Here is a 26,980-nt window from a genome sequence, read left to right as displayed (position 1 = left end):
GCCGATGTATTTGAAGCCTTTAGATCTGTTTGTCGCACTGGATATGGATTGGATCCTGCTCACTACTACACAGCACCTGGATTGGCCTGGAGTGCGATGTTGAAAATGACAAAACAAGTTTGGATTTGATAACCGATGTTGATATGCTTTTGATGATTGAAAAGGCAAAAAGAGGTGGAATTTCACAAGTCTGCTCGAGTAGATACGCAAAAGCAAATAACAAATATCTTCCAAATTATGATCCAACGAAAGAGAGTTCTTACTTGATGTACTATGACGCGAACAACCTGTATGGCTGGGCAATGTCTCAGGCTCTTCCTTATGGAAAACTTAGATGGGTAAAGGAAAAAGACTACAAAAACGTTTTACAAGATGTATGTATCTCTACACAAAATGAATTGGATGAAGAAAAAGTTGGTTATTATTTTGAAATTGATTTAAAATATCCAGAGGAACTCCATAACCTACACAAAGATCTCCCATTTGCTTGTGAGAAAGAAAGTCCAAAGAAAGAATGGTTGAGTGATTATCAACGATCGTTTGATATAGGTGAATCAACAGAAAAATTACTTACTACATTATATAACAAGAAAAATTATGTTCTACACCAAAGAAATTTGCGACAATATTTATCAAAAGGTCTAAGAGTAGAGAAGATCCATAGGGTTCTAAAGTTCAATCAAAGTCATTGGTTAAAGGGGTACATTGATTTTAATACACAAAGAAGAACAGAGTCAAAAACAGATTTTGAGAAAGACTTTTATAAATTGATGAATAATGCGGTCTTTGGTAAGAAAGACTATGGAGAATGTGAGGAAAAGACAAAATATCAGACTATCAACATCTTGGGAACAAGCATCAAAATTAATTAATAGACCGAGTTTTACTCGAGCTGAGGTCTTTACTGAGAACTTTTGTGCGATCCATTTGATTAAAGAGAGTATTGAAATGAATAAACCTATTTATATTGGAACAACAATTCTTGATTTATCAAAGTCATTAATGTATGATTACTTTTATAATAACTTGAGGAAGAAATATCAAAATGATGTTAATGTACTTTATATGGATACAGATAGTTTTATTTTGAAAATTAATACCAACGATGTTTATTCAGACATGAAAAGAGACATTAATATCTATGACACGAGTAATTACAGTCCAGAGAGTGAGTTGTTCTCTTCTAAAAATAAAAAGGTGATTGGAAAGTTCAAGGATGAATTAGGAGGAAATGTTATGAGTGAATTTGTGGGATTGAGGTCAAAGGCTTATGCTTATAAATACATTGTGAATAACGTTGAAAAGACTGATAAGAAGTTAAAAGGTGTAAAGAAAAATGTGATTAAAGAAACAATAAACTTTAAGGATTATTATAACTGTTTAACAACAAAGAAAGAAGAGTTTAGAAAGATTAATGGAATAAGAAGTTATAAACATCAATTATATTCAGAAGAGATAAATAAGAAAGCATTGGGGGCTTTTGATGATAAGAGGTTTATTTTAGAAAATGGAATTGATAGTCTCCCTTATGGTTATATAAGTATATAAGTGATAAGATATATATAAGTGATAAGATATACATAAGTGATAAGATATATATAAGTGATAAGATATATATAAGTGATAAGTTAAAAAGGGGGGGTTGGGGATTTTAACGGGCTACCGCCGCCTTTTTTACTATTATATAAATGATAGAACCAAGTATCAACCAGACTAAAGAGTGGAGGTGTAATCAACCTTGGTATATAAATGGAAAACATAATGAATGTGAAAAATATCAAATAGGTATAATTGAAAAGGCAACTGGTAAAAAAGTTCACAAAACAAATAAGAGAATTAATTTAAATACCGGTGAATTGGGTAAAAAAGATGGAAATATTTTTGAGTGGACGGAAAACTTTGATGGTTGTCAGGAAAATATATACTTTAATTTAAAAATGGTATGTGGCACTGGAGGCGCTCAAACAAGAACATTGAGGGAGGTTTACCATTTTATCTTAGCTCAGTTAAAATATCTTAATAAAGAACCAAACTCAAACATATTTTTTGTTAATATATTAGATGGTGAAGAGAGTGGCAAGAGAATTAAATTATTTCCCACGCATAAACAAATATTTGTCGGGTCGATGTTTGAGTGGGTTATATTCACCAGATGATATTAAGAGTAAATGGTTAAAAGGTCCATAAGGTCAGAAGGATCACAGGTTCACACAGAAGGACCATTGTTTAAGTGGTCTAATGAATAAGGATAACATGTCAAAAGGTTAGAAGGTTCGTAAAGAACAGGGTGAGAGAAATATAGGTGTTTAGGGTCAATGAGGGAGGGAAAGAATTAATATGGAAGTGAATGGGTCAAAGATTAATCTGCCAGATGATATGTAGAAGAAGGATGATAGGTCTATAAGAGAAAACAAATATTTGTAGTGTTTGAGTGGTCTAATGAACAACATTAAGGATAGGTACTACAGACAAAAGGTTCATAAAGATGAGGGTGGGAGAAATAGAGGTGTTTATGATTTTTGAAAAAGACAAGGGGGTAAATGACATTAGATAGGGATTTCCCATGTTAAACGGAGGTGTCCCAGAAGCAACATTATTACACTACTGACCACGAACGATAGGACAAGGGGGGCATTGGGCCGGTCCAAGAATGCAGAAGGGGGCGGTAGTCTAAAAATGTTTGAGAACCACTGGTATAAACAAATCTTGTATAATCAGCTAAAACCGTGGCTTGGGACTTATGACTGACTCACTCTGTACATCCACTGAGTCTCTGTTTTCCTTTCTCTCCTCCAATATACACTCCTTGTCTTATACTACATCCGTTTGTTATGCCAATGTTTTCCCTTTTGCTTTATTTTGTTTGTTGGGTTTCTTACTTACAAATGGGTTTCCTCTACTTGGTTTAAATTTATGCATTTCATGTAAATAGTATGAATACTGTCTTCGCAATTTAAACCGAATATAATTTCTTTATTTTTTGATATTACAGCCTGGTGTTGGTTTAGCGGTTAGGATGCCGGCTTAGGATACCTAGGATCCTGGGTTCGAATCCCGGTCGATCGCTGAATTGACACCAGGGGGGTTGACTCAGCCCGTCATCCTTCCGAGGTCGGCAAATTGAGTACCAGTTCACTGGTAATTCCCTGTGTGTCACAACAGGCACTAACAGGGTTGGCAGCAGGGGCAGCAGGAAGAGCATCCGGCCATAAAACATTGCTTCAGAAAGGGGACCACTGTGCCCGAAAAAGGCCAACCCATGCTCCGTGGGGAAAATGGCCTCTAAAAGTGGATGATGATGATGATTTTGTGATATTATGTTGTGCATCTCAGATTTATCGAAAAATCTTCATTTTCGATATCCTTTCTAAATCATGATGCAATGTTTCTAGTTTGTCTAAATTATATCGGTTTGTTTTCATTTGCAGGTGTACTCAAAAGAGATGCTGCCAGGGAGAATAAAACCTCTTCGACTTCACCTCACCATTTCTCGTACAATATAGGTGACCTAAAAGTGCCAGGTCCTTGGATGAGAATGCTCGGATTAAGGGCACCCAAGGCCACTCTACAAAAACTTTGCTCCGCCAGCCGACCATTTTGTAGTATGGAGCTTTCTTCGGTGGGATCCATTGCAACATGTTTTGGTCTGGACAACCAACAGCGTTGTGTGCTGGAGCTTAGGAGGCACAAAGAGGAAGCCGAACAGCGAGTGGCTGACGCTGCAGTGCTCGTGCCACTCTGTTGCGTGGAGGGTCAGCCATCTGTGCTTCTTACAATAGGTTCTCACAAGCTTCTCGGATCCCACCAGGGCCAGATAAGGTTGGGTGTTTTCTAATACAATATTCTATTTTCTGTACCAGTTTTATTTCTTCTCACTCTCACTTATTTTCTCTCTCTTATTTCTCACAGCTTCCCTGGAGGTATGCGAGATTCCAGTGATGCTGATTCGGTGCACACAGCACTTCGGGAGACACGTGAAGAGCTGGGAATCGATGTGCCTCGGACTAACATCTGGGGCTTGCTCCCTGCCCTCCATTCTGGGGTTAGGGCGTAGTTATTTGGCAATACTCTCACGTGTACCAAAGTATCTTCCCCTGAGGTATACATTTAGTTAAGATCAAAGCAAACCGAACCCAATTTAATCTTACGGCACTCACCGCATCATATAAAGACCCATGGAACAGCAGTATGACTGTGGTTGGAAGAATGAGAAAACGGAACTCAACAGGTGATTCCAAGTTCCAACAAAATGCCAAGAGAACTAGAACGGCACTCGGTAGAGGGCATACCCTTACCAGGCTGAACAGTTTATGTTTCGTTTCCCACTGAGGCTGGATGTGCATCCGGAAATGAACCAAAATCGAATTGGCTTGTTCTTGTCACCTACCTAACTCATCCACCAAGTTTTCTCATAACCCGTCAACAACCTTTTGAGATATTGTGCTATATATCATTATTGGCTGTGTCTCTCAATGGTGAAGATTTTTTTTTTTTCCCTCTCTCTCAATGGTGAAGATTCACTTGAATGAATGAATGAATGATCGTTTTAAGGCCATTTTCCCCGCTGGAGCGGGGGTTAGCCTTGCGGGCCCCATGACAATTATGGTTCCCTGTTTGAGGCAATGTTTTTACGGCCAGATGCCCTTCCTGGCGCCAACCCTGAGTCGCCTCTTGCGATGCGCAGGGATACGGTGTACCTATTCTAAACCGGGGTATACACCGTGATCATTCATCCCAGCAAGCTGGTACTCAATTTGCCGACCTCGGAAGGATGACAGGCTGAGTCAACCCCCCTGGCGTTAATTCAGCGATCGACCGGGATTCGAACCCAGGATCCGAGGATCCCAAGCCGGCATCCTAACCGGTAAGCCAACACCAGGCTTACAAGTGAAGATTCACTTGAAGAATTTTAAAAAATTCACGCATCCGGATCGTCACCAAAATCGAATCAATTTGTCCTTGTCACACACACGACCTATTCACCAAGTTTTGCCTTGAATCCATCCATAACTTTTTTAAAATATCGTGCTACATATACTTTTTAGCCCTATCTCTCAATAGTGAAATCTCATTTTAAAAAATTCAAGGATATGCACGATATTATTTGCTTTTGATAAGCCACAGATCCAGGGTCACATGTCATGACCGTCCCTTGGCCTCCAAGCCACTGCAGCAATTGGCAAACTTTCACAATTTTTTTTTCTTTAATGCAGTTGATGCACCCATTACGTTCCACGGCTTTTATTCATGGTGTCCATTTCGGGTCCGATAAATACATCCTGACTGTCTTTGTCTTATTTTTATACCTCGGACCAGGTCATGTCTTCGGAGTTGTGTAACTAAGCAAACCTCCAATAGTTTCCCATCTCAAAGGAATTTACACGTCTTCCTTTCTGTATTTTGTAAAAGCAATGCCCAGTTAAGTCTGCTAGCACTTGCATCACACCTCATTCTCATTTACTTTTGTTTAACCAATAATTGTTTTGCCCTTTCCATCTTCCACAATGGCCTCTTAGTCGAGCAAAAAGCTGGTGAGACCTGTCATTGGGTTTGTTGGAGAAGTGAACATCGACTCTCTGCGTCCTTGCCCAGATGAGGTCTGTATGACGTTACTTTTATCTTCGTTAGAAGTAAAGTCTTAATTTTCACCTTTGCCAAACTTTCTAACATTATCTCTCTTCCTTTTCATATTAGCTTATCTTTCTTGTAGTGCACCTTTTCCAAAATCCGTTTTTTTCTTTTTTATCTTGCCAAAACGAAGTTTTTGCTAGATGTATCAGTCAGCTTGTATGTTTGTTTGTTTGTTTGTTTTTTTGTTTTTTTGTTTTTTTGTTTGTGGTTAATCATTTTTTTTTCACGTTTAGATCACTCTGTAGACCACAGTTATTATTGGAAACTCCTGTAACTTCGCATATCAGAGTCCTATAGAGATACCCTTCAGCACACAAAATTTTGAAGGTCAAGGTCAAAGGTCAAGGTCACTTTGCGGTCAATCATGGAGGTCAACGAAACCCTTATTTTTTGAGTAACTTTGATCGGATCGTCTCCAAACTTCATGGGAATCTAGTATATGGTCCGGCGCTCAGCTGATTAGTTTTTGGTGGCGATCGGCCTTGACCTTCATGGTTAGCGCTGGAGGTCGAAAATTATTGACCCCAAGGTCAAATTACGAAACCCTTATTTTTTGAGTAACTTTGATCTTATGATCTCCAAACTTGGTGGGTATATAGGGTGTGGTATGGCGCTCAGTTGATTAGTTTTTGGTGTCGATCGGCCTTGACCTTCAAGGTCATTTTGAAGGTCATTCAATTTTGACCAAAAGGTAAACTTTTTCAAGTTTAGATCACTCTGTAGACCACAGTTATTATTGGAAACTCCTGTAACTTCGCATATCAGAGTCCTATAGAGATACCCTTCAGCACACAAAATTTTGAAGGTCAAGGTCAAAGGTCAAGGTCACTTTGCGGTCAATCATGGAGGTCAACGAAACCCTTATTTTTTGAGTAACTTTGATCGGATCGTCTCCAAACTTCATGGGAATCTAGTATATGGTCCGGCGCTCAGCTGATTAGTTTTTGGTGGCGATCGGCCTTGACCTTCATGGTTAGCGCTGGAGGTCGAAAATTATTGACCCCAAGGTCAAATTACGAAACCCTTATTTTTTGAGTAACTTTGATCTTATGATCTCCAAACTTGGTGGGTATATAGGGTGTGGTATGGCGCTCAGCTGATTAGTTTTTGGTGTCGATCGGCCTTGACCTTCAAGGTCATTTTGAAGGTCATTCAATTTTGACCAAAAGGTAAAATTTTCAAGTTTCAGTTACCATATCGAGTAGTACCTCAAATTGAAGTCCTTGTTGAGTGCTTTCCAAACATATAACTAGTTTGACAATGTGACGTCATTTGACGGCGTTATGACGAAAAAACTGCACTTTTCATGTATATTGTATTGCTTTAGTTCGCATTGTTTAGGTCACTCTGTAGAGCACAGTTCCCTTTGGAAACTCTTGTAAGTTCGCATATCAGAGTCTTTTAGAGATACCCTTTAGCACACAAAATTATGAAGGTCAAGGTCAAAGGTCAAGGTCACTTTGCGGCCAATCATGGAGGTCGACGAAACACTAATTTTTTGAGTAACTTTGATCGGATCGTCTCCAAACTTCATGGGAATCTAGTATATGGTCCGGCGCTCAGCTGATTAGTTTTTGGTGGCGATCGGCCTTGACCTTCATGGTTAGCGCTGGAGGTCGAAAATTATTGACCCCAAGGTCAAATTTTGAAATCGTAGGTACCATATCGAGTAATACCTCATATGAATGCCCTTGATGAGTGCTTCCCAGATCTGTAAACAGTTTGACGCTATGACGTCATTTGATGACGTCATGACGAAAAAACGGAATTTTCATGAAAAAATTATTTCCTCAGTTCTCATCAAAATCTTTCAATATTTCATGTGCGTTGGTCATGAAGACATACTATTCACCATACGAAATTATTAAGGTCAAGGTCAAATGGCAAGATACGGTTCACCCTGTGGGTGACATATGTTTATTTTTTCTTTCTTTTTTTTTTATGTTGAAGGGTCCAGTCACGGAATACATAGTCCTCATCGAGGAGAGGTCTTAAATAAAAGAGAAGAAAAGTGTGTAATATTTGTTTGCAAGAAAGAGAGATTAAAGCTAGCCTGGTAGCTATAGTTTGAGTGAGACAGAAAGTAAGACCAGCAATCCTGACATGGAGAGTGTAAGATGGTTCCGGACACCACTTTAATGCTCCTAAGTCAGAACTTTGTCAGTCTACTGCAGTGGTGTAAAGTTTGAATTGTGGATTTGTACAACTTTTTTGTATATACAGTGCATGCAGAAAGTATTCAGACCCCTTCACTTTTTTCACATTTTGTTATGTTGCAACCTTATGCTGAAATCGTTTAAATTCATTTTTTCCCTCATCAATCTACACTCGATACCCCATAATGACAAAGAGAAAACAGGATTTTAAAAAGTTTTGCAAATTCATTAAAAAAAAAAAAACTGAAATATCACATTTACATAAGTATTCATACCCTTTGCGATGACACTTGAAATTTAGCTCAGGTGCCTCCCATTTCTCTTGATCATCTTTGAGATGTTTCTACACCTTGATTGGAGTCCATCTGTGGTAAATTCAATTGATTGGACATGATTGGGAAAGGCACACACCTGTCTATATAAGGTCTCACAGCTGACAATGCATATCAGAGCAAAAACCAAGCCATGAGGTCGAAGGAACTGCCTGCAGAGCTCAGAGACAGGATTGTGTCGAGGCACAGATTTGGGGAAGCCTTCAAAAAAAAATTTTTCTGCTGCATTGAAGGTTCCCCAGAGCACAGTGGCCTCCATAATTCTTAAATGGAGGAAGTTTGGAACAACCAGGACTCTTCCTAGAGCTGGCCGCCTGGCCAAACTGAGCAATCGGAGAAGAAGGGCCTTGGTAAGAGAGGTGACCAAGAACCTGATGGTCACTCTGGCTGAGCTCCAGAGATCCTGTGTGGAGATGGGAGAACCTTCCAGAAGGACAACCATCACTGCATCACTCCACCGATCTGGGATTTATGGCCGAGTGGCCAGACGGAAGCCTCTCTTCAGTGAAAGACACATGAAAGCCTGCTTGGAGTTTGCAAAAAAGCACCTAAAGGACTCTCAGACTGTGAGAAACAAGATTCTGTGGGCTTCCATGTGTCTTTTCAGGCTTTCCCAGGTCTGTGCCTCGACACAATCCTGTCTCTGAGATCTGCAGGCAATTCCTTCAACCTCATGGCTTGGTTTTTGCTCTGATATGCATTGTCAGCTGTGAGAAAACTATAAATTTTTTGGTCTTCATCAATGATCTCTCTGACTCTCTTGAAAATCCTCTCTATCTCTTTGCTGATGACTCTACTCTCTGTCGCTCCATTCTTCATCCCTCAGATCGGCAGTCTGCAGCCTCCTCACTCTCTGCAGACCTGGACAAAATCACAGACTGGGCAAACAAGTGGAACATGTCTTTCAATCCTGACAAATCTCACACTCTTACGATGTCTCTCCGAAAAGACCGACTGGACAACCCTCCCATCCACTTTCTGAATAATCCTCTCCAAGAAGTTCTGTCACTCAAGCTTTTGGGTCTCACTATCTGCCATGATCTTTCTTGGGAAAACCACATTTCAAATCTGGCCTCCAAAGCCAGTCGCCGACTGGGCATCTCATCCTCCGTCGTGCGAAGTCCTTCCTTGGCACACCTGAGCTCCTCACCATATACAAGGCTTTCATCCGCAGCTCAATGGAATACTGCTCTCCCCTCTGCGCTGGTGCTCCTGCCTCACACCTAGCTCGTCTTCACGCTGTTGAAACCAAAGCATTCAGATCATTGGAATCTCCCGCGATGAAGCTAACTCCAAGGGCCTCTCACTCACTCACCGCAGGCAGGTTGGTGGTCTTTCCGTCTTCTACCGACTCCTCTCTGGCCTTGCCCCCCCCCCCCCCCCCCAGCTCTCTCTGGGCTCTGTCCCGCAAATATTCCTACAGGTTGCACAAGATCTGCCTGCAACTCTTTTATGGTTAAACTGCCAAAATCAAGACTCTCTGCTCATCTTCACTCCTTCATTCCTCTTTTCTCCCACCTCTGGAACAAACTCCCTCACTCTCTTCAATCCCACTCCACCCTCCAGGTCTTTAAAACAGCTGTTCACCACCATCTCTTATCTTCCCCCATCCAAAAACCTTGATCTTTTCTACCCCCGCTAATTTCACCCCAATTCCACTTTTTTGAAATACCAACTTCTGTCCTGGAAGTCCTTGGTGTCCTTGTATTGTGTTTTATACTTCTCCCACCCCACCCCCCCCCCCCTTCCCACGCCTCCTCCCCCCAAGCCCTTTCCCTCCCACACATCTCCCTGCTCTCAAATGTTGTGTTTGTGTGTTTCCCCTTCTCTCCCCATCTTGTCTTCCGCTCCGTCTTTTTATATATTTTGTTTGTCTGGTTGATTTGTTTGTGAAGTAAATGTTAGCTCTTTCACGAGCCTCGATTCAGCATACAAAAAAAGACCTTATATAGACAGGTGTGTGCCTTTCCCAATCATGTCCCAATCATGTCCCAATCATGTCCAATCAATTGAATTTACCACAGGTGGACTCCAATCAAGGTGTAGAAACATCTCAAAGATGATCAAGAGAAATGGTAGAAACCTGAGCTAAATTTCAAGTGTCAGAGCAAAGGGTATGAATACTTATGTAAATGTGATATTTCAGTTGTTTATTTTTTAAATAAATTTGCAAAACTTTCGAAAATCCTGTTTTCTCTTTGTCATTATGGGATATTGATTGTACAGACTTGGCATTTAATATGGATTTTTTTTTTTATTGACTTGGGTTTACTTTCTTAACTCAGTATATCAATCTGGTGAGTTTCTTTTACACTTTGGTGATTTATTTGTTAAAAGAACCATGTCACTGATTGTCTGTCGCAGCAAGAAGTCAACAACAGGATTATATCATAGGTGGCGTGGCAAAATGTACGGACAGGTGCATTTGATGATTGGCTTCACAGTCAGGTATACAAGGGTTGTTGCGTTCTGTATTAGTGGAAAACAACTGCTGCACGTCTCCAAAAGTTATTGCCGCTTCCTCTGGAGATGGTCCGTCAACTCGACAATGCTGTTTGTCATGGAGTGGTGGCTTTACGAAATTACGGCATGAAGCAGTGTGCTATTGCTCGGCAGTATGGCATCACTCAAGGTCAGGTGTCAAAGATCCTGAAACGAAATGCTCAGAGGGGTGTCCTTACTCCAATACCGAGGCCAGGACGTCCCCGCAGAACCACAAGGAGGGATGATCGCCAGCTGCACCGGTTAGTCCACAATGGCCGTACCAAGTCATTTGTCAGCAGCAACTGACAAATGTGCCTGTATCCAGAAGGCTAGTCAACCAACGACTGGTTCAAGCAGGCTATCGTGCCAGGCGTCCCCTGAGAAAGCCACACCTGACCAGACAACACCGCCAGCGCCGATTGTAGTGGGCCAGAGAGCACCGTCAATGGCAGCCAGGACACTGGAATCACGTGATCTTCAGTGACGAGTCCAGATTTCTGGTCTATCGTCAAGATGGCCGCGTCCGAGTGCGCAGACAAGTGCATGAAGCCTACAACAAAGATTGTATAGTGCCAAGAGTCCAAGCTGGAGGTGGTGGGGTGACCGTTTGGGCTGCTTTTCATGCAGGGGGCAAAACTGACCTGGTTGTTCTGAATGGAAACCTGAACCATTTCAAGTACAGGGCCATTCTGGAAGAAACCTTGCTTCCATTTGCTCGTGCAGCCTTTCGAGAAAACTTTGTCTTCCAAGATGACAATGCACGGCCTCATCGTGCTCGCATGATCCAACACTTTCTTGCTGGTGTAGAGCATATGGAGTGGCCTGCCATGTCCCCGGATATGAATCCGATAGAGAACTTGTGGGCAGAATTAACACGTCAAATCGACCACTTGGACCAGCAGCCGACCTCTGTGCGTGAATTGCAGCAGGCTATTGTCACTGCATGGCAAGCGATTCCTGTCCAAACCTTGGCAAATCTCGTGAACAGCATGCCTCAACGTGTACATGCTCTCCTGAATGCTCGTGGGGGTTACACGAAGTACTGAACTGTAATTTTACTGTCCGTAATCCCAGTCGTAATTTAACTTTTGTTTTTGTTAAAAAAAAATTTTGGCTAATGTGCAAAATAAAGAGATACTTCTGGAAAACGTTCAGAAGTTTAACAGTACGGTCCATGAATTGAGTTCGATATCAGTTTACATCACTTTCAAGGATCAATTTATTTGTTTCGAAATGTCAAATGTGGTTTTTGTTTCTTTTAAAGGTCACATTAACAAAATCTAGAATAATTTCAACATAATTCCAATGAACTTTTGGTTCCAAGACAACTTGAAAAGTAAGTTCACCCCCACAAAATAAATATTCCATATTAAATGCCAAGTCTGTAGATTGATGAGGGAAAAATGAATTTAAACGATTTCAGCACAAGGCTGCAACATAACAAAATGTGAAAAAAGTGAAGGGGTCTGAATACTTTCTGAATGCACTGTATCGTTGAGGCTCGTGGAAGAGCTAGTACACTAAACGGATCAGGACATAACAGACATAAAACAGGACGCAAAGCACATGCTTGGGGTGGGAAATTTGGATACAAAAGGAAACTCCAAGGATGGAAAACTGTAAAATTGGAAGCAGGAGGTGTTGGAGTCGGAATAACGGGCGTATAAAAGATCATGGTTTTGGATTGGGGATGATCTGAGATGTTGGTGAACAGATGTCTTGAAGACCTGGAGGGAAGAATGAGATTGAAGAGGACATGGAAGTTTATTCCACAGGCGGGGAATAAAGAGGAACAAATGAGGAGGTGAGCAGAGAGTCTTGATTTTGGCAATGTCACCAAAATGGGATTGATGGTGGACTGTGTGAGCCCTGCAGAAACCTGGGGGTTCAAAGCACGGAAGGAGCAGAGGGTGCAGGGTGCAAGACCAGAAAGGAGGTGGTAGTACATAGAGAGACCACCAACCTGTCTGCAATGTCGAAGTGATAGGCCCATAGACCTAGCTAGCTTCATGCCGAGAGATCTTGAAGGCCTTGGTTTTGAAGGCCGAGAGATCTTGAAGGCCTTGGTTTCCACAGTGTCGAGCTAAGCAAGATGCGAGAAAGGGGAGTCAGCCCAGATGGGAGTGCAGCATTCCAACAAACTGTAGATGAAAGCCTTGTAGGTGGATATAAGTTCAGGTGGGCCAAGAAAGGACTTTGTATGACGGAGGATGCCCAGTCGGCAGCTGGCTTTGGAGGCGAACTTTGAAATGTGGTTTGCCCAAGAAATATTATGGCTGATGGTGAGACCCAGGAGTTTCAATGACCAAACCTTCTCAAGAGGATTGTTAAGAAAGTAGATGGGAGGGTTTGCCAGAATTTCCTTTCAGAAAGAGAGTGAGAGTGTGAGATTCGTCAGGATTGAAAGTTTCGTAAGTCTTCAGCTTGCTCACCATCATGATTACCTTACGTGCTCACTTTGCTGTTTTATGCTCGAATTCCATTAGGGCCTATCTTTGTATTACAATGCACCAATAAATGGCCAACAGTTTCGATTTTGAACATGTCTGCATTAACCTGCCCATAGTCCTTTGGTTTCATCAAGCTGGGACTTGTTGGTTTAGCTGCATTATTTTCCATTGTATTGAGGAATGGCCATGACCGTTGAAGGATTTCACACTGCATGACTAAAGTTTTATCAAGCGGCAAATTAGATGCATTATCCAGTGCATGAGTTATTGTGTTTGTGAATGTCCAATCACAGTATATTGTTACAGACATGATAACACGTGTTTTATTTATTTTCATTTCTTTCCATAACCTTTGACCTCATTTATCACACTCGTCTTTAAACTGACTAGCCCTGGTTCGAATATTGATCAAGCTATAAACTGGCATCCTGGTGTTTCGCACACAGGTCTAGGCATCATTGTATGTGTCATCCCTCACTCAGATAGACGTTAACCTGGGCGTCCCCTTCTGCCGAGATTAATACATGGACGGTACAGATCCCACGGTGTACTTCGCGATGAGTAGGCGAGCTATTGCCAGCACTCTGGCCAAATTCCATATTTGTGCTCTGACTTACAGGGGGCACTGCATCAGTGGCACATCTGTGCCCGCACCAAATGATGCTACCTGCACCCTCGTGCTGCATATGAAAGAAGAGGAATCCTTTTTTTATGTGAAGGAAAGAAAGTATTTTAACTGCACCTGTCAACTTTGGTTGTTTTCCCGAAACTTTTTTATTTTATTTTTTTGTATACAGAATCGAGGCTCGTGTAAGAGCTAACACTGAACATGAAAATATGCAGAGACACGTAAAAGATGCAATGAAGGGACTAGGAGACAAGAGGGGGAAGCACACAAGTACAACATTTGAGAGCAGGGAAATCGGGAGATCTGTGGAAGGGGGAGGGCTGGGGGAGGAGGGAGGGGTACATGGTATAAAGCAAATGAACACTTGTAGGAATTTCAGGAAATAAGTTGGGGATTTAAAGAGGTGGATTTGGGGTGTTTTAACGGGGGTAGAAAAGATCAAGGTTTTGGATGGGGGAAGATGAGAGATGGTGGTGAGCAGCTGTTTAAAATGGAAGTGAAATTTGAAAGTGAAATTCAAATGGAAGTGAAATTGTTATCCTGTGCATCATAGTTGTAGCAACAGATCATTTACAGAACGGGCTGGCAGGATGGCCTAGAGGGACACACACACTTCTAAGCTGTTTAACCTGGGTTTGAATCCCGACCCAGCTATAAACTGTCATCCCGGTATTTCACAGGAAAGGTGATTAATCAATGTGTGTGCCATCCCTCGGATGGATCTTAAATGGGCGACCCATCTCTGGCATTAATTGGTGGACGTTAAATATCCTACGGTGTCGTTCGCAAAGAGTATGTGAGCTATCGCCGGCACCATGAGCTAATTCCAACTTCCTGCCCTGACCTACAGACGGCATTGCATCAGCTGCACAGCCATGCCCTCATTCAATGATGCTACCTTGTGCCTTCTACTGCCTTGTGCTGTATATGAAAGAAGAAGGAGACACATAACAAAAAAGGCAGATTGATGTGCTCTGACAAATGCATATGTTTGTATGAAAAGGAGTTCCTCATTCTCCATCATTTTCTCCCCTGGACAGGTGGAACAAGCTTTTGCACTTGCTCTCAGTCAAGTGTGCTCTCCACAAAACCAGCGGTACACACATTTTAGGCGTCATGGGCGTTTTGCTTTTACTTTACCTATATTTAATGGTGGCCCAGGTCAACGGGTCTGGGGCTTCACAGGTATTGTTCTGCATCAAACACTATGCTTACTGCTTCCAAAGGCCTATTGTCCCATATGGGGCCAGAGAAAGCGGGGGAGACCATGGACTGTGATGACGAAGAAGTGACAAGTAGGGATGGGGAGTTGAAGGAAAGGGTAATGAAGGTGGAAGAATGGTTGCATTGTAAAAAGCATTTGCTTTTTGCTGTTTCACAGATATGAATTGTCACATCTCTTAAATAATTTGTGATGTTCATAATGAAATAAATTTAAGCATCCTCTGATGTTACTGTGCTATTTATTTAGAGATTATTTCATTGTGGCTAATTTATGAGATTAAGTTGAATCAACTTGAATAAAGTTTCATTGTGATGATTCAAATAATATTTCATATGATCAGTTTGGAATTAAACAAAAGATGTGCAATGAAACAGAAGGTTGGTTAACGGACTGTAGCTATACATATTCTACAAAAGTACATCAAGCCTGGGAAGAGCTCCACAAATATACATGTTTTGTTTTTCTTTACAGGAACGAAGCTCATGGAAGAGCAAGGTGGAACTGACAGTGGTACAAACATCAACGGAACTAATGATCAGGAAAAGAAGAGATGTAGGAGGGAGGAAACACTGAAACCTGGAAATAAAATGGTTGTGTAAGGAAAGGGTAATGGAGGTAATATAGATCATGGGTCAGAATTGGGGACAACAAGAGACGGCGGTGCATTGTTTGCTTGAAGTCAAGGAGGGAAGAGTGACACAGAACATCCTCTGAAAGGTGGTTCCAAAGATCGGAGACGTTGAGGTGTGCAGTGAGCACGGATTTTAGAAGTTTAACCAGGCTGGTGTTACTGGAACAATAGGTCCAGAGCATTAGTTGTGTCTCGAAGTCATACAATCAGGCAGATAGAGAGAGGAGAGACAGTGAAAGGTTCACTCTCACAGTTCTTGGAGCATGTATCATGTATGTGGGAACTGTTGGTCATAGAAGCCTGAAGACAATACCAAAAGAAAATGCTTAGACAGGGGCAAGACAATTTCTGTGCAACCCCCGTTCCACTCAGGCGACTACTTGTACAGCTGTGCTGCTAGCCTGTGCACTAGCCAAAGGACGAACCCAGCACAGGCTGTACCAATATCACAAACTGAAGCAGGATAAGGACTAATATATGACCGGATTCTACACCATGAACCATACAGCAATGTGGCTCCTCGAACTGTGAACGAAAACAGTCTCTAACAGTCCACACCCGGAGAAACAACCAACTTGTCCCATGGTCGTGCAACCAACCAACCAAATGGCTGACCAAACCTCTCTTCATCCAATAAGGTGATGATCACCGGCACGTGGATGTGTCATTTTCTGACCTCATTCTTGGGCTTACGCATCATCTTAGTAATGCTTGTCTTCCTGAAGGTGGTAGGGTCATCATTATTCTAACATGTTATCTCATCTTCTTCCTCTCTCGGCAAGATCAGATGGAATGCAACGTAATTGCTTCACTAGCTTTTGCAAAGCCAAACTGTGTCATACAGCTCTGTGAAAGGCACCTCCCCTGGTATAAGAACTTGCATGCCATTGCACAATAATTTCCATGCCATTGGAAAATTCCAGTCAGGCTTTCTTATGTCTCTCTCTCAGCAGTAGGGTCCTCCTGGGTCTCCTACCATAGAACCCCCTTTCATTGAGTTGGTGACGGATGGTGCAAGTTGAAACTGTCGTACCTTGAATCTGAAGGTCAGCTTGAATTTGTTTGGCAGTTGATCGAGGTGCTTTCTCCATCATTCGAACAATCCTTCGCTGCAATCTTCGATCAGGTTTTCTCTTGCGGCCACATCCAGGGAGTTTGGCTACAATGCCATGGGCTTTAAACTTCCTGATAACATTGCATACGGTGGACACAGGAACATCAAGGTCTCTGGAGATGGTCTTATAGCCTTGAGATTGTCCAATTCCATGCTTGGCTACAATCTTGTGTCTGACATCCTCAGACAATTCTCTGGTTTTCTTTCTTGTCTCCATGCTCATTGTGGTACACACGGTGACACAAAACAGCAAAATGACTCCTTTTCTCTGTTCAAACTGGTTGAATGAGTCATTTTTATATTGCAGGCACCTGCAAATCACCACCGGTGAGTTCAATGCTTGGACTGGACCATCACCATCACCTTTGCAAAATAACTCATTTGGACAAGCTAAGTGCACGAAAAGGCCATTTTATTTCATTTTATTTTCCCCTGTGTGTCCGTTTCTGTATCTGAGTGGAGGATCCTCAAAGTAGGAGTTCAATTCGATTTTACCACAACTTGATTTCATTCTTTGATTTCTATTTTCATGAAATCATTGTTGTTGCATTTTATTTGTCGTGTCATGTCTGTTCATTGTGGGTTTCGGATTAAACACGTGTGCTTCTGTTCAGCACTTGGTTTCCTTCACCCGTGGGTGACGGACCAACCGCCAATTTCGGCTACACGCCTCGGAATTGAAGAACGTTCTGGGTATTTGTCCAAGGCTGGTCTTTATCAGCTATGGACACCGACAATATGTATAGAAGCTCATGATGGAAAGTGTGTATTCCCTTGGTACGTTTCTCCCCTACCTCTCACCCTCCCGTCTCTGTACGATCCGTCTGTTGCTTTTCTTTTTTTCTTTTTTTACTTTAATCTACTCCATCACGAAGGTCGGAAGAATAAGACGCCCCATCGGAGCACTTCTGGTGGCTTAATTGGAGCTTTTTTTTTCTTCTTTTTTTTTTGTATACTGAATCGAGGCTCGTGAAAGAGCTAACATTTATTTCACAAACAAATCAACCAGACAAACAAAATATATAAAAAGAGGGAGCGGAAGACAAGATGGGGAGAGAAGGGGAAGCACACAAACATAACATTTGAGAGCAGGGAAATGTGCGGGAGGGAGAGGGCTTGGGGGGAGGAGGCGTGGGAAGGGGGGGGGGGTGGGAGAAGTATGAAACACAAGGACACCAAGGACTTCCCGGACAGAAGTTGGTATTTCAAAAAAGTGGATTTGGGGTGAAATGAGCGGGGGTAGAAAAGATCAAGGTTTTGGATTGGGGAAGATAAGAGATGGTGGTGAACAGCTGTTTTAAAGACCTGGAGGGTGGAGTGGGATTGAAGAGAGTGAGGGAGTTTGTTCCAGAGGTGGGAGAAAAGAGGAATGAAGGAGTGAAGGTGATCAGAGAGTCTTGATTTTGGCAGTTTAACCATAAGAGGGTTGCAGGCATATCTTGTGTGACCTGTAGGAATATTTGGGGGATAGAGCCCAGAGAGAGCTGGGAGGGCAAGGCCAGAGAGGAGTCGGTAGAAGACGGAAAGACCACCAACCTGCCTGCAGTGAGTGAGTGAAAGGCCCTTGGAGTTAGCTTCATCGCGGGAGATTCCAATGAAATCTGCACGCTTTGGTTTCAACAGCGTGAAGACGAGCTAGGTGTGAGGCAGGAGCACCAGCCGAGAGGGGAGAGCAGTATTCCATTGAGCTGCGGATGAAAGCCTTGTATGTGGTGAGGAGCTCAGGTGTGCCAAGGAAGGACTTCGCACGACGGAGGATGCCCAGTCGGCGACTGGCTTTGGAGGCCAGATTTGAAATGTGGTTTTCCCAGGAAAGATCATGGCAGATAGTGAGACCCAAAAGCTTGAGTGACAGAACTTGTTGGAGAGGATTATTCAGAAAGTGGATGGAAGGGTTGTCCAGTCGGTCTTTTCGGAGAGACATCGTAAGAGTGTGAGATTTGTCAGGATTGAAAGACATGTTCCACTTGTTTGCCCAGTCTGATATTTTGTCCAGGTCTGCAGAGAGTGAGGAGGCTGCAGACTGCCGATCTGAGGGATGAGGAATGGAGCGACAGAGAGTAGAGTCATCAGCAAAGAGATAGAGAGGATTTTCAAGAGAGTCAGAGATCATTGATGAAGACCAGAAAAAACACAGGGCCCAGAACACTGCCTTGGGGAACTCCATCCTGAACAGGAAGATGAGATGAGAGAAACCTATTCAGGGCCACACGTTGACTACGACTAGAGAGGAAGTCCGCCAGCCATGCGTGGAGATTTCCATAGATACCAAAGGAGGAGAGTTTGGTGAGTAGAGCGGGGTGCCAGACCGTATCGTGGGCACCTGATATGTCAAGGGAGACAGCTCTAATTTCCTGTTTGGCATTGAAGACCTCCATCCATTGTTGAGAAAGCAGAAGCAGCATGTCCAGAGTAGAGCGACCAGGTCTGAAACCAAATTGATGATCAGAGATCAAGCCATTGGAGAAGAAGAAAGATTTCATATCTGAAGCAATGATGAATTCCATGACTTTGCTGATTAATTGGGAGAAGGCTGATTGGTCTGTAGTTGCTAGGATCTGTTTTTGCACCTTTTTTGTGCAAAGCGGTGATGTTGGCTGATTTCCAAGCAGATGGCAGATGACCTTGAGCAAAAGAGAGGGTGAAGAGAACAGAGAGAGGGAGTGAAAGAGCGGAAGAACAGGATTTTAGGACCCGTGGGCTGATGCCGTCAAGTCCAGCTGCAGAATCAGAGTCGAGGCTTGACAGAAACTTTTCCACCTTGTCAGGAGGAAAGGACACAGAGTCCAGGAGCAGCTGGGTACGACTGGGTACGGTGGGTACAGAGAGGGATGGGTTTGGGACACAAGATTTAGAGGCAAACACAGAGTTGAGGCATTCAGCTTTTTCACGTGCGGAGTCAGCCGTGTAGCCGTTTGAGGTGAGGGAGGGGTTGGAGGGGGAACAAACACCAGAAACAGATTTGACCAGATGCTACCAGGATTTGGAAGAGGGAGGCAGATAAGAGAGTTTGGTCTTGAGAACGGAGAGATATTGTTTCCTGGCTCTCCTGAGGGTGGACACACACTTGTTTCGGGCTTTGTGAAAGGAAATGAGATTTCCTTCCGTTGGATTTGCTTTCCAGGAGACGAAAGCAAGTTGTTTCTGGGCAACAGCCTCACCACAAGATTCCGTATACCATGGACGGGAGGAAGGGTATGACAACTGTAGACGAGATGGGATAAATCTGTGCATGAGAGAGATCAATTTACTTTGGAAGAATTCCCAGCATGAGTTGATGTCAGAGGCGGGAGTGATGGGAGACCAGTCCAGATGATTGATGGCTGCTTGAAGACCGTGCCAGTTGGCCTGAGTGAAATGCCAGACTCGTCGACGCTGAGGAGGCTCTCTGAGAATGGTCAGAGAGATGTCCACTTTAACAAGCACATGATCAGATGAGCCGATGGGAGCAGAAGAAGAGCAGCAGACATTTTCAGGGAAGTTAGTCATAACCAAGTCCAGAAGAGAAGATGCTCCGTTGACTGAGATCCGGGTCGGGAAATTGACAGATTGTGTCAGTCCCAGTGAGTCGCAGAAGTCCTTTGCTGAAGAGCCATGGCTGGTGAGAGAGGTACCCACACCCAGCCAACTGGCATGGTGACAATTGAAATCACCACATATGAGGAAGAGAGAGTTGGGCTGGGTCGATAGAAGTTGGTCCATATTATCAGACAGCGAGATGTAGATGGAATCATCACTGTTTGGTGGACGGTGCAACATACATATGAACAAAAGGTGGGAGCGAAGGGGAAGCTGTCGCCAAAGGTATTCCTGGGGTTGAGGTGGAGAGAGGGCAGAGCAGGGCAAGTGAGGAAGAGAGTTTTTAGCCGCGTCGCAGACGCTGCTCATAGAGTGCCCTCTGCTGTTGTTGTTGTTGTTCTTCTTTTTCTCTTCTTCTTCTTCTTCTTCTTGTTGTTGTTCTTGCAGAGAAGACAAAACCTCGAAGCTCCACCCATTCTGGGAACCATAGCTCCACCCATTTTGGGAGAGGCCTCATATAAACAAATATCCACCATTTTATTAACTCGCATAGCTTTGAGGCCTGTTTTGTAGGCCCGTGGTGTCTTCCTCTCTCACACAGTTTTACTTCAAATCAAATTCGATATATCATTTCATTTTTCACAGTCGCTAACATAGTTTTAGCTTCGGTTGAAAAAAAACGGGAAGAAAATCTGATGAAAGTTGCCCTTTATAGAACGAAATGAATTCTCAAAGGCCTGTAACTTCAAGTCCATTGAGATAAAAAAAATTTTTAATCGCGGAATGCTCAGTCATACACCGCCTGAAATAACAGACAGGAAAATGCCGAGATATATTAAAAATTCGTCGCCACACACGGGAAATTGCCGAGATATATTTTCACTTTGCACAAAAATAACATCAAGTAATCGAATCAATAGGAATGTCCTGTGCCTATAACATCGACGTTATAGGCACAGCTGCATCTAGGCATTGTGTAACATCGACGCGGCTTTTGTTTTAATTAAAACTTTTTGTACTTGTTTTTATAAAGATAGCAACCCCATCTCCAGGACGAGGCTCAGGTCTATCATACCGGAGGAGGGGGTAACCTGGGAGAGATACCAAGGAATCAGAGACATCATGAAGGAGGAAAGTTTCTGTTAAGCGGACCACCTCTGGTTTGTCAGAAGCAACCTGTATGGAGAGATCAGTCAAGTTTGAGCGAAGGCCCCGGATGTTTGAAAGCAGTTTGAAAATTTCAAGCAGGTGATTCTCATTTACTTTGGAATTGAACTCACCTGTGGTGAGTTGCTGGTGCCTGCGATATAAAATCACCAATTCAACCAATTTGAACAGAGAAAAGGAGTCATTCTGCTGTTTTCTGTCACTGTGTGTACCGCAATGAGCACGGAGAAAAGAAAGAAAACCAGAGAATTGTCTGAGGAGGTCAGACACAATATTGCAGCCAAGCATGGACAATCTCAAGGCTACAAGTCCATCTCCAGAGACCTTGATGTTCCTGTGTCCACCGTATGCAATGTTACCAGGAAGTTTAAGGCCCATGGCACTGTAGCCAACCTTCCTGGACGTGGCCGCAGGAGAAAACTTGATCGAATATTGCAGTGAAGGATTGTTTGAATGGTGGAGAAAGCACTTCGATCAACTGCCAAACAGATTCAAGCTGACCTTCAGATACAAGGTACGACAGTTTCAACACGCACGCACCGTCCATCACCAACTCAATGAAAGGGGGTTCCATGGTAGGAGACCCAGGAGGACTCCACTGCTGAGAGAGAGACATAAGAAAGCCTGACTGGATTTTCCAAAACACACGTGAACAAGCCAAAACCAGCAAGATTCCAATCCACCGATATCCAGCAAGCAGGGGATTCCAATCAACTGACGACCAGCAAGAAGAGGATTCCAATCCATCGACGACCAGCAAGAAGAGGATTCCAATCCACCGACGACCAGCAAGAAGAGGATTCCAATCCACCGACGACCAGCAAGAAGAGGGTTCCAATCCACCGATGACCATCAGGAGGATTACAATCCACCAACGACCAGCAAGAAGATGATTCCAATCCACCGACGACCAACAAGAAGACGATTCCAGTCCACTGACGACCAGCAAGAAGAGGATTCAAATCCATCGACGACCAACAAGAAGAGGATTCCAATCCACTGACGATCTGCAAGAAGAGGATTCCAATCCACCGATGAAGATTCAGGAGGATTCCAATCCACCGATGACCATCAGGAGGATTCCAATCCACTGACCAGCAAGAAGAGGATTCCAATCCACCGATGAAGATTCAGGAGGATTCCAATCCACCAATGACAATCAGGAGGATTCCAATCCACCAATGACCAGCAAGAAGAGAATTCCAATCCACCAACGACGAGCAAGAAGAGAAATCCAATCCACCAATGACCAGCAAGAAGAGAATTCCAATCCACCAACAACCAGCAAGAAGAGGATTCCAATCCACCTAATAATCAGCAAGAAGGGGATTCCAATCCACCGATGACCACCAAGAAGAGGATTCCAATCCACCGACGACCAGCAAGAAGAGGATTCCAATCCACTGATAAGCAAGAAGAGGATTCCAATCCACCGATGACCAGCAAGAAGAGGATTCCAATCCACCGACGATCAGCAAGAAGAGGATTCCAATCCACCGACGACCAACAAGGAGAGGATTCCAATCAACTAATGATCAGCAAGAAAAGGATTCCAATCCACCAATGACAAGCCAGAAGAGAATTCCAATCCACCAACGATGAGCAAGAAGAGGATTCCAATCCACCAACAACCAGCAAGAAGAGGATTTCAATCCACTGACGATCAGCAAGAAGAGGATTCCAATCCACCAACGACCAGCAAAAAGAGGATTCCAATCCACCGATGACCAGAAAGAAGAGGATTCCAATCCACCGATGACCAGCAAGAAGACAATTCCAATCCACTGATGACCAGCAAGAAGAGGATTCCAATCCACCGATAACCATCAAGAGGATTCCAATCCACTGACGACCAGCAAGAAGAGGATTCCAATCCACCGACGACCATCAGGAGGATTCCAATTCACCAACGACCAAAAAGAAGATGATTCCAATCCACCGACGACCAGCAAGAAGAGGATTCAAATCCATCGAAGACCAACATAAAGAGGATTCCATTCCACTGATGATCAGCAAGAAGAGGATTCCAATCCATAAACAAGCAATAATAGGATTCCAATCCACCGACGTCCAGCAAGAAGAGGATTCCAATCCACCGACGACCACCAGGAGGATTCCAATCCACTGACGACCAGCAAGAAGAGGATTCCAATCCACCGACGACTATCAGGAGGAATCAAATCCACAAATGACCAGCAAGAAGAGAATTCCAATCCACCAACAACGAGCAAGAGGAGGATTCCAATCAACCAACAACCAGCAAGAAGATTACGAACCACTGACGATAGACAAGAAGAGGATTCCAATCCACCAACGACCTAGAAGAGGATTTCAATCCACTGGCGACCATCAAGAGGATTCCAATCCACCGACGACCTGCAAGAAGAGGATTCCAATCCATCGACGATCAGCAAGAAGAGAATTCCAATCCACCAAGGATGAGCAAGAAGAGGATTCCAATCCACCAACAACCAGCAAGAAGAGGATTCCAATCCACCAACGACAAGCAAGAAGAGGATACCAATCCATGAACAAGCAAGAATAGGATTCCAATCCACCAAAGACCAGCAAGAAGAGGATTCCAATCCACCGATGACCATCAAGAGGATTCCAATCCACTGACCCCCAGCAAGAAGAGGATTCCAATCCACCAATGACCAGCAAGAAGAGAATTCCAATCCACTGACGACGAGCAAGAAGAGGATTCCAATCCATCGACGACCAACAAGATTACTAACCACTGACGATCGACAAGAAGAGGATTAAAATCCACCAACAAGCTAGAAGAGGATTCCAATCCACCGGCGACCATCAAGAGGTTTCCAATCCACCGACGACCAGCAAGAAGAAGATTCCAATCCACCGACGACCAGCAAGAAGAGAATTCCAATCCAGCAAGTACGAGCAAGAAGAGGATTCCAATCCACCGACGACGAGCTAAAAGAGGATTCCAATCCACCGACGACCAGCAAGAAGAGGATTCCAATCTACCGACGACCATCAAGAGCATTCCAATCCACCGACGACCAGCAAGAACATTCCAATCCAATGACGACGAGCAAGAAGAGGATTCCAATCCACCAACAACCAGCATGAAGAGGATTCCAATCCACCGACGACGAACAAGAAAAGGATTCCAATTCACCGACGACAAGCAAGAAGGGGATTGCAATCCACCGATGACGAGCAAGAAGAGGATTCCAATCCACCGACGACTAACAAGAGGGGGATTTCAATCGGTGAATTGAAATCACTTAGTAGTCAGGTTCACTATGTTTTTTCGTTCAAAATTTTGGTAGATTAGCAAAACTATACATTTTTGGAATATTCAGAGCATGAGGAATCCAAAAATTAATGTTTACATTTGCGTAGACACCTTTGCGAAAATGACACTCAGGACAGTGATGAAGATCTGTAACAGCGTATTCCTGAACGGTATAGACCTCGTAGATCCTGTGTATAGGACTTATAGTTCAATCTGATACTACCTATAACTTCCTACAACAAGCTATAACTTCAAAGGACTTGCAATATCATGTATTATGTAATACAGTTATATCACAAATATAAAGAGAATGGTTTTCAATCACCTTTGTTTGTTGCTTTTCTATAATCCTGAGCACTATTTTGAGGCCTTTATTGGATTCCTTGACCCAGAAAACATAGGATTCGCATATTTTATTAAGTCTTTAGGTTGACTCGAAGCCGAGATCGCGCAAAATATGTATTTTATGGCGGCCATTTTCAAAACCCAAAATGGCGGCCATGCAGGTGTCTGTGCAAATGCCAACATTGATTTTCAGATTCTCCATGCTCTGAAGATTCCAAAAATGTATAGTTTTGCTAATCTACCAAAATTTTGAACGAAATTCTATTTGTTAACATAGTGAACCTGACTATAGTGTGAATTTTAATTGAAATCATAATGTGAATTCGGGTGAACTGAAATCACTGCAAATGAGGAGGAGAGACTTCATCGGATAAAAAGGGAAGTGTAAGTGGAGGAATCATACATTTTGGTAGATTTATACATCATGCAGATGAACATTAGGTGTTTGTGAAGACGAATGTGAGTGAGGTCAGACATATTCTAGAGGGTTAGGAGAGTTAGTATAGATGAAGTGTTATGAAGGATGGAGATCTTGAAATGAATTGCATGCACCACCACCACTACCGGAGTGGAGGTTTGGAATGTCGAAGTGGTCCAGAAAATAGCCAAGACAAGCGTTACGCCTCGGTCCCCCGTCGGGGAAGTGATGTGAGTTGACAAAGTGGAAGACGCAGAAAACATGCTGTGATATGATATTTCGCTCACAAGGTTCAGACATACATGGAGGCGGCCATCTTGGATTTTGACGTGGCGAGCCAATTTTCAATAGCGTTCTTCCTTATGCCGAGATACACCCACACACCAAATTAGAAGTTGGTACTTCGCTTATTTTTCAAGATATTCATCTCACATGGTTCAGACCTACATGGCGGCGGCCATCTTGGGTTTTGACGTGGGTTGCACCCACACCAAATTCGAATGCGGTCCTTCGCTTACGCCCGCACGCACACACGGACGGACGGACACATGGACGGAGGGGAAAACCATAGTCCCCCTTTCGCTCCGCTGTGCGACGGGGGACAAGAAGAGCCACAGATTCTGGAATATCCTGTGAAAGAAAAGATTCTGTTATAAAGGACACAATGTCTGGAGCAACAGCAGCAACCTGTACAGGAGGATCCCTAAAGTTCGCTCTGATGTTGGACATTCTAATTGGTTGAAAAAGTTTTTGCTTTTAGAGCTTCCTTTAGGTTACGGAACCTCTGACACCTTCCAGTTGTTGGTCGTTTGTTGTGACATCTAGTAATTAATACTCGGATATGATGGTGCAGGGATACTACAGTGACCTATGAACTGTCATCGCGGTTCGATTCTCCACCCGACTATAAACTGTGAGGTTGGTGCTTTGTAGACAGGTGTTGCATTGATACGCACCTAGTCCCTCAGATGGACATTAAGCCGGTTGTCCCGTCTGCTAGAATGACCTGGTGGACTATAGAGAACCCGCGGTGTCATTCACGACCAAGAGGCGAATTATCTCAGGCACTGTGAACAAATTACGAATTCCTGACAAAATCAGCTCCTGTGAAAGACTTGGCATGAAAACTTTTCCAGCCAATCCGATTTGTTGAAATTTTAAAAATCTCTTGAATTTGATATTTTGAAATAAGAATCCACTGGTACAGGCACTTCAACATTTTTTGCCATTCTTACACCCCTGGAGTGCAAGGTCTTTATCGCTGGATGCATCACTCATACAATCAGTTAGAACAGGTAAATACGTCATTAAAGGTGCTAAACGATTACGTGTTGTGAAATACTTTACATTACATTTGCATTTCTAAAAGAGAACGTTAATTGTTGTTCCGACTGCAAATGAGGATGCAGAGATGAAGGTGATAGCACACCAGGTATTCATATTCAACGTTTTTAACATTATATTGTACGAGCAATTAAACTTGAAGTTGTAAACTACGCGCTTTAATGGCGGTTTGCAGGGTTCTTGTTGAATGGAAGTTTATTTTTCAACGGAACGACCGTTTCTGGAATTTAAATATATTTAACAGAACACGCACACAAACACACCTGGGTCT

General features: G+C 43.2%; 1 protein-coding gene across 2 annotated transcripts; it reads left to right on the top strand.

Moving 5' to 3' along the window:
• The first annotated feature begins 3,195 nt into the window (after positions 1-3,195).
• On the top strand, positions 3,196-15,130 carry LOC137429845 (mitochondrial coenzyme A diphosphatase NUDT8). 2 transcript variants are annotated; one of them, XR_013623811.1, is made up of 5 exons: positions 3,196-3,819; positions 3,910-4,042; positions 5,517-5,597; positions 12,318-12,407; positions 14,722-14,857. XR_013623811.1 is itself a non-coding variant. In XM_068120145.2 (4 exons), exons 1-4 carry the CDS (start codon positions 3,383-3,385, stop codon positions 14,971-14,973), a joined length of 903 nt encoding a protein of 300 aa, XP_067976246.2. In that variant the 5' UTR covers positions 3,196-3,382; the 3' UTR covers positions 14,974-15,130. The 2 variants fall into 2 exon arrangements, 1 of the variants encoding a protein (XP_067976246.2); XM_068120145.2 differs by lacking the exon at positions 12,318-12,407 and having other exon boundaries at positions 14,722-15,130.
• The last annotated feature ends 11,850 nt before the right edge of the window (positions 15,131-26,980 follow it).

This window comes from Myxine glutinosa, chromosome 6 (genome assembly GCF_964187855.1).
Source record: "Myxine glutinosa chromosome 6, kmMyxGlut1.1, whole genome shotgun sequence".
Lineage (NCBI taxonomy): Eukaryota > Metazoa > Chordata > Myxini > Myxiniformes > Myxinidae > Myxine > Myxine glutinosa.
Note: the sequence above shows the minus strand (reverse complement) of the source record. Positions and strands in the feature narration are given on the sequence as shown.

What these genes read in the sequence shown, in the direction of transcription:
- LOC137429845 (XM_068120145.2), top strand. Translation starts at nt 3,383, where the DNA reads ATGTTTCTAGTTTGTCTAAATTATATCGGTTTGTTTTCATTTGCAGGT. An exon ending in TCCCACCAGGGCCAGATAAG is followed by an intron (nt 3,820 to 3,909) that starts GTTGGGTGTTTT and finishes TATTTCTCACAG; the next exon opens with CTTCCCTGGAGGTATGCGAG. An exon ending in TCCCTGCCCTCCATTCTGGG is followed by an intron (nt 4,043 to 5,516) that starts GTTAGGGCGTAG and finishes ATGGCCTCTTAG; the next exon opens with TCGAGCAAAAAGCTGGTGAG.